General features: G+C 45.3%; 1 protein-coding gene across 1 annotated transcript; it reads right to left on the bottom strand.

The window, feature by feature from the left end:
* Window positions 1–487: 487 nt before the first annotated feature.
* On the bottom strand, window positions 488–3,016 carry LOC309585699 (inositol 1,4,5-trisphosphate receptor-interacting protein-like 1; the record flags this gene model as incomplete). Its single annotated transcript, XM_082303607.1, has 3 exons — window positions 488–1,782; window positions 2,137–2,229; window positions 2,734–3,016. The coding sequence occupies 3 exons, from the start codon at window positions 3,014–3,016 to the stop codon at window positions 488–490; spliced, it is 1,671 nt and encodes a 556-aa protein (XP_082159733.1).
* Window positions 3,017–8,331: the final 5,315 nt, after the last annotated feature.

The raw sequence follows: 8,331 nt of genomic DNA, 5'->3' as shown, positions 1-8,331 counted from the left end.
ATGGATAATATATCCAGTTCCCATTATGAAAACTTGGACTACCTATTCTTCCATGGTAGTGTGACTTAAAACTACCTGTTGTACTTTCATATACTAAGAAAAACTACATCCTTAAAAAACTACAATAAGTACAGCTTACTGAAGAATTACATTAAGTCCCTAACAGGCTCGTTTTTTGGACTTGGAGGTATGCCAAGCAACCTCTGTCAGTTCATAGTCTTCTGTAAGGATGTGCAGGTGGAGCCAGTTTCTGCCTCGTAGACGCAGGAACATTGCAACAGCACCGTGGTAAACTGAAAGGTGAAGGGCAAGGCCACGCAGAGATGTGTGTCTGCACAATGAATTAATGTGCCGCAGCATCTTCCTTCCGCAGGAACAGGAAAGCAGCTTCAGGATTGCCAGTGAAAAAAGCAAGAATTATGCAGTGCTCACGTGGCTGCCATCGGGTGGGAGCCCCCCCAGCACAGCTCTGTGCAGGGAATTCCTCTCAGTGGTTGGAGAGCAGCATCCAGAGGCGGAATCGCAGCTGACCGTAAGCTCGCATCGCCTCTGCGTGGGCGGCCGGATCTCGGGCCAGGTGCTCAAAGAGGTTGAGCGGCTCGACCGTTCGCATTGCCGGCGGCAAGCTGATCTCCTCAGGAAGCCTCTGGTTGCCCAGGACAAAGTGCTCCAGGCATTTCAACTGCAGGCAGCGGCGCAGGTATGCCATGATGTCCCACAGCCGCCGCGCAAATTCCCTCCTGCGCCACTGGGACAGCGGTACGGTGGTCAGCACGTGCATGACCACAGTCTTCCAGGTCGAGCTGGAAAAACCTGTGCCCCTCAGGATGCAGGTGAAGAGCTGCAGGCATTTCAGGTGCAAGCTCTCACACGGCACCTGCCTGGCGACGTGCTGGAAGAATTTTGCCTCTGCCACAGCGTACGTCTCAGGCCACGCTGTGCTTGCGATGGAGTCGGCCTCGGCGGGCTGGCTGCTCACAAAGATGCTGGAGCCGCCTTTCTGGGCCTCTGTGGGCTGGCTGACCACAAAGATGTCGGAGTCCCCGTGGCGCACCCCAAACAGCATCTCCACCATCAGGCTCTTCTTGCCTTTGCTCAGCCGGAATTGGCAGGACCGGCTGCAGGGCTGAAACACCAAGTGCCATGAGTACGACTGAGGCAAATGCAGCCACGAGCATCTCACCAGCTGGTAGAACCAGTGGGAGGTTTTCTCCACGTCCAGGTAGGAGCCGGTGCAGAGTGTCTCTAGGAGGCTGGGCTTCTGCTTCCGCCGCAGCTCCTCCTGCGAGTGGTGCAGGAAGCACAACAGCTTCTCGCCCAGCTGCTCCCTCTCGCACGTGCACACCAGCTCCACACGGACGCAGAAGGTCCTTGCTGCCATCTGCCCTGCACTGTTCAGCTCCAGGTGGAAGGCGTGTCCCGGTGGGGGATTCAGTGGGACCAGCACGCGGTACACCACATCCTGCTCACGGGGACTCCAACCCTCAAAGGCACTGCCCACCCCGATGGCTTCTTGAGGCACCGGGTAGAAACTATTGCTCACGCTGTCAATAAAGACACGCGTGAAGCTCTCCATCAGCTCAGCTGCCACTGAGCAACCTCTCTCCACGTCCTCGACAGGACACTGTATGCGATCCACTAAAAGGATCCCTCGCTTATTCCCAACGTCACAGGCGTCTTCTTCCTCTTCAATTCCACCACTGCTGCCTTTGTCCTTGCCAGCAGCACCACTGCCTTCTTTTTCACTGGCAGCCACATTTCCACCTTCTTCTTCTTTTCCATCTTCATTCTTCTCGCCTTTCACATTCGCATCCCTGTTTTCCTGATCCTTCCCATTCCAATCAGTGGCTCTGTGTTCACTGGAATGACTGTCTTCCTTCAGCTTCATATTGCTGCTTTCTCCTTCATTTATCTTATCAACACCTTCTTCAGTTGAAGCAACATTGCCATGTTCCTCTCCATTTCCATTTTCATTCTTTTCTCCCTTCCTATCGGCAGCACTGGCTTTCTCATCTTTGTCTCCAAGATTGCTTTCTTCATTTCCAATGTCCTTCTTTTCTTCCTCAGTTGCAGCAAAACCACAATGGTCTACTGCATTCTCACCATCACGGCTGTCTTCTTGTCCTGTCCAATCACTGCTTCTTTGTTCACTGGCATCACTGCTTTCCTGCACTTTCACGTCCGCTTTTTCTTCCTTTCCATCTTCACCTTCACGTACGTCATCGTTGCCTGCTTTCATATACGCATCATCGGTTTTTTCTTCATTTCCATCTCCTTCTTCTTCCTTTCCAGCATCCTTGTCTGGCTCCACCTTCACATCCTTGTTTTCTCCTTCATTTGCTTCATCTAGGTCTTCCACACCTCCAGTAACATTGCCAGGTTCTTCTTCATTTCCTTCAGCAGTATTGTCTCCTGGCATATTCCCATCACTCCAGCCTTCATCTTTCCTTGCGTCATGGCCATCATCACTTTTAACATCACTGTCTTTCTTCAACTTCACATCTTCATCTCGTTCATTGGCATCATTGTCGTCTCCTTCATTTGCAGCCACAGGACTGCCTTCTCCTTCATTTCCGCTGCCACTGTCATCTGCCTCCACAGTCACATCAATGTTTTCTCCATCTCTCTCGGAATCCAAACTGTCTTCTTCCTTTTCTTTTTCCTTCTCCTCTCCCAAGGTCTTGCAGGAGGTCTGGTCCTTGCCGCTGCTGTTGGTTTTGCTGGCTTCAGGACTCCTCCTGCAGCTAAACCACAGGCCCAAGAGGAGCAGGAGTCCAGCAAGAGCCCAGAATGGCCACTGCTGCAGGGCACCAAAGAGCAGGGCTCCCCAGCCCTCGTCCTGCTGCTCCGGGGGCCCTTGCTCCAGCTCCTGCAGCAGCCGAGCCATCTCGCGGTCGAGCAGCTCCTCACGCTCCTGCATTCGCCGGTGCGTGGCCTCATCCAGCCCATCCCCAGCTGGCTGGGGGTACTGGATCAGGCTTTGCACGAGCACGAAGAGCAATGACAATAAAGCCATGGTCTGCAAGAGGACACACAGAAGGGGTTCAGTAGGGCCGGAATGGAGGCAGCCAGTGCAGGGCAGGAGCCACGGGGATGTGGCAGCAGGAAGGAGAGGCCCCGGCAGCTGGCAGGAGGCAAGGCCTGCACCGCTGCCCCAGCAAGCACCGAGCCTGAGCAAGGCGCTCCCGCCAGGGGCTGGGCCCTGGACGCAGGGACAGAACACACGCCCCGGGTGCCAGCGCTTCTGCCCCAGCCCTCCCCCAGCCCTGCCTCCCCACCGCCTGTGGGCACTCACCGCTTGCCCAGGCTCTACTGGGGGCAGCGTCAACCAATGGGGCCTTTTATAGCTGCCCCCATTGTGACACGGCCCCTGTGCTGTCACAGGCCCCAGAGCGCATCACAGGCCAGCCCCACCCGCCATCCCCAGCCCGGGAACTGCTCATGGCCCTGGGCACCCAGAGCCTCAACAGACACAAAGTGCAGACCCATCAGTCGTGAACCTGGGAACCCCAGAGCTTCCCTGTACAAAGCAGGCACAAGCGCCCTCCCACACAAACCCTTGTCAAATATAAATTTGTGTGACATGATCCGTGGATGCTCTTGGTATATAGGTGTAAGCTTTTATTTAATCTTGGAGGGGGACATTTTTTATTAATAATATTTATATTTATTACTTTTGGGGCAGGATGTCATATAGGCTAATGTTTTGTTACAGATTTAGTGAGAAATCTTTCTGAAAGAAATCCAGGCTGCTTGAATGATGCACAGGAAGACGTAACACCCTCCTTAAAGAGGCCCAGTAAGTTAATTACAAAATTTTGGTGTCTTCAACAACCTCTCAGCTCTTAAAACTCTATGGTTCAACACAGTGCAAAATTCTGGGATAGCCAGGATTTTGTTCAGAAAGTAGAATGTCTCATTTTTCAAATTTGTAGCAAAGATGTACATCTGTCACTCCCACCATCTTCAAAATTGTCTGCCTTAAACAGAGTTAACCAATCTCTCTGACTTGTCTGATATTGCACTGGTTTATTAAAGGAAATTCTGACTCTTTCTGCTATCTCTGTGTATTTATCTCCAAAGGACTGTGAGTATGGAAGAGTCATCCCTTATGTTCCTCAGCTCTTCTTTGGGGAACTCACCTACAAATGGAACTGCAGAAATGGGGAGGGAGGAAAAGGAAACAGGATGTGAATCGAGCACCTGCATAGTGACCACAGATGTCCACTGCTAGACAGACACTGATGTCAGGCAGATCATGCCCTCCAAATAGTGCTCAGAAAGAGAACAAGTTTGGGATTTCTGAAACTGCTCTGAATTGGATTTGCTTAAACAGATGTCATTAGTAAAAGCAATCAAAGAAAGAGTTTTGATCCCTCTTCCAAGCTGATGCCACTTATCATGTATCTTCCCTGCATTCTTCTAGGGAAGCTGTTTTTGATGTTGTCCTGTCCTTCTTTTTATAAGGGAGCAAAAATACTTTGTTAAGTATTACTCTTTCAGTTTTGTTTCCTCTCCTCTTCTGAGATACAGTAAAGTGAACATTCAGCAGAATAGTTTTGTATTTTTTGAACACAATTCTTCTTTTATCCAACTGAGGCCCTTCTGTGATCATGAAAAAACAGAAACTGTTGTGAACTACAGTTTACACTCATAAGAGGTTGACATGGGTCAGTTCTCCAAGGTTATTCTTAGTTCAACTGCTGTGTAAACTGTTGATGTCACTGACTGGAGGCTGCTCTTCAGGACATTATAGATATGATAATTATATGACAGAAAATGCAACATATAGTTGAATCTGACCTTCAAGTTCACTAGCTTAAAAAAGGAAAAAAGTGTCTGTAAGAAATTTGCTGCTTTTCCCATTACTAAGATGTAATAGATGCCTTCAAGTTTATACTCAGTCGACAGCATATACACATGGACAGCAGTGCCCATCCATCTTCAAGCTAGGGTACATTTTAAGTCTCAATGATCACTGCCTCCAGAAAGCATTTTTGAGACAAAACAGGCAAAGTCTTTTGCATATCTAGACAATCATCCAATACTAGGATCTTCACTCTCACATAAACACTTCATGTTTTTCCACAGAGGAATCTGAGATAGATTTTTCTGAGAAATAACAAACCACCAAAAATTAATTAAATGACAAACAAGGGAAAAGCACCACTTCCTCACTCAGCACATTTTCCTTGATTTTCATTAAGCATTCAGATTTACAGATGCTGATATTGCCACAAGAGCAGTTTTTTTCTGGTTTAACTTCCTCTTCCAGTAGAGCAAGCACAGCTGCAAAATGCAAGCTCACTTCTAGGCTCTCTTACACATCACCAGTTTACCACATTCCAACCAGTCACAGCTGTGCAACACCCCGTCAGGGTACTGGGATTACTGCAGTGCCACAGACAGTTTAAGTGAGGCTCATGGAGCTGTACAATTTTAACTATGTTTTATATGTATAATTAAATGATGCATGACATGGAAATAAGCCAGCTGTACTGAAACTGAACAAACTAACTGCTCTGATGCAACAGTTAAGCATCTCATCAGTTCTAAAATGAAACAGGTTTAAAGCAAAAACAATATAGAGAACAGAATGCTTGACACTGTTAAATAGCATACTCAAAGGATAATTTTTGAACATTAAGGAAATGCACTCACCCAGTCAAATTTTCAAAAGAATTCCTGGCACCAAAATATTCTCTGTTTGCTTTTTCACCATGTTTTAAGAATGGATCACTCTGGGGGAAGAAAATCCTGTGCGCAAAACACTGCGTGAAACTAAACAATCCTTAAACATGGCTAATTTCCATGTGGAGCTGATGATTTAGCACTGTCATCCTTCAGCAGAGGAGAAAGAACTACCTGTCTTTAGTTTATTTAGGTAAGATGAAAAAAGTGAAGAGCGTGAATTTGATCTTGCTTCAATTTACTTCAGTGGAAAAACTCTTGCCATGACTTCAGTGAGAGTGAGACTGCATCTTAATTCATTCTATATGGAGAAAAACAAATCAGCTGAGAATAATGCTTTTGTTTATTAGATGTAAATTACTACCACAGTCGTTTTTAACAGTGCTAAGTAAATCCTGCTTTAAAAGCCAAACATTGCCTTCAGTCCTGCTTATTCCTCTGTACTGTGTCACAATGCAGGATTCCTGGTCCTCTGACCAAGTCACCGCTGTCACAGTAAGCATGGCTTGCTCTGGGGAATGGCCACATTCCCACACGGGAATGATAGATGTTTGTGGATGTCACTGGTGACAATGTCCAAATCTGGGCTAGGGCATGCCCCCCAGCCAAGAAACTAGGGTGCACACTTTTGTAATATAAATGCATTCACTGAGAACACAGACTGCACTTACTAAAATGTCCATGAAAAGCAGCCAAGTAAATCAAATCAATAGGGTTAAATTTGCAATTAGGATTCTCTCTTTCGGCAGGAAAATTTTAGGATAGCCACAAATTGAGAAAAATTTGCTTTTTTTTCTTCTTTTTCTCAGAAGGCAATCAACCTTCTGGTCTGGCTATTCTTTACTTCTCCCTATGAAGTAAAATCTAAAAAGACACACACACGATATTTATGGAAGGACCTCCCAATGCATTAGGAAAAATTATTACTCAGAAGATCAAACAGAAACAAGACTGTCTACACTGTATGAATTAAACATACATGAATTAGGACACTGAGCCTTCCATTCTTTAGTAACAGAACTGATGCTGTCCTGAAAATGACATTAATGAATTACACTGGTATATGAAAACCTTCTGCATCTGCTCTAGAGGTTGGAATGAGGATGTTAAATGAGGCAGCAGACAACAAGGACGTGCTGCTTAGGGAAGCTGAATATCACTTCTGTGCTTGTGGAGTTCTGCAGTTTGGATGAAGGTCACAGGTTATCTCCAGCTACATGAAAATGAGTGATAAATACACACTGTTGGTCTTAGACTGAAAGCAGTACTAGGCAAAGAGAGTCAAAATATGGAATATTACTCAAAATCATCCCCTGGTTTTCTAAAGATCATAATCTTCTATTAGAAGACAGTTTGTTACCTTCTCCTAATATTAAAGCTGTAATAGTAAAAGCACCTCAATCTTGTAGAAGTATCTAAGATACACAGAATAAGTAAGGTATATGCAGTGAGAGCACCCTAAAAACATCACAAGAGGAGTGACAATTTCTGGGATAGTAATGACATGAACGAGTATCTAAACGTTAAGTCTGAGTGAATAAGAGAATTTTTCAACTAATGGATCAGGGAAAATGTGAAAGGATGAGATATGTGATTAAAGATCATAGTGTATTCGGTTAACACAGGTGGAAAATATATGACTTTGATTCTGTACTACAACATATTTTAATTGATTTGTGTGTAGTTTTAGTTTTATACATGCACAATTTTTTAGAACACATCTTTAGACTGGGACAAACAATAAAGGAAATCCATTGTATGACTTTACATTGATCCCAACATCACTCACTGGAATATCTTAACATTTCCTGCACAGATTCCCATTCGTTAAGATGACAACCTTGAGAAGAAGGAAACCTGTAACTGCCATTCAGAGAAGGTCTAAAATTTCAATTGCTGTTTGAACACAAAGGAGCTTTGACATGCTGTGGTTTATTGAAGCACTCCTGCAGTTATAGACACATCTTTAACCACCCTACCCTCTCCCTCTTCCTCCATCCACCACTGATTGATGCAACTGGAAGCTTCAGTAACTGCAGAGCAAAGTCCCGCTTACTTCCAGCTCTCCTGCCCCAGCAAATGCTCAGCTCTTCTGGGAAGATGGAGCTATGCCATAAGCACATTGCACCTGAAAGGAGATGAAACCTTCCCTTCAAAGACACATGTGACCAGGTTTTTGGAACTGCCTGATGTGGCCAGTTCTCATCTGTTTTCCATAAAGAAGGAAAAGAGCCCTGTATTCTCCTCTTCATGAGAGTTCAAGTATGAATTCCAAAGAACAGAGATGCCAGGACTTGTCAGTGACATGACTAACAATTTTATGAGAACTGGCAAAACAGTTCATTTCTCCTACATCTTATTCTCAGAAACCTTGGAATTGTTTTGTCTGAAAGATTTGGGGGGAGGAAGGTAGACTTAATTCTCACAACTATATTAAATATTCAGTACATCTGATATTCTGTTGTCAACACGCAAAATATAGTTTAATTATGATAAGCCATACTGGAATCATTTACAATACATAAATGTGAAAAAACAGCATTAAATTATTTCTTGTTCCATGTGGAAAAACATACACCTTCCAACCCCCCAAGAAAGTAAGACAAGGCACAATAAATTCTGGTAATTCTCTTTCTTCTG

The sequence above is a fragment of the Coloeus monedula genome (genome assembly GCF_965178545.1).
Source record: "Coloeus monedula genome assembly, contig: HAP1_SCAFFOLD_122, whole genome shotgun sequence".
Lineage (NCBI taxonomy): Eukaryota > Metazoa > Chordata > Aves > Passeriformes > Corvidae > Coloeus > Coloeus monedula.
This window is presented reverse-complemented; position numbering and strand designations above follow the sequence as displayed.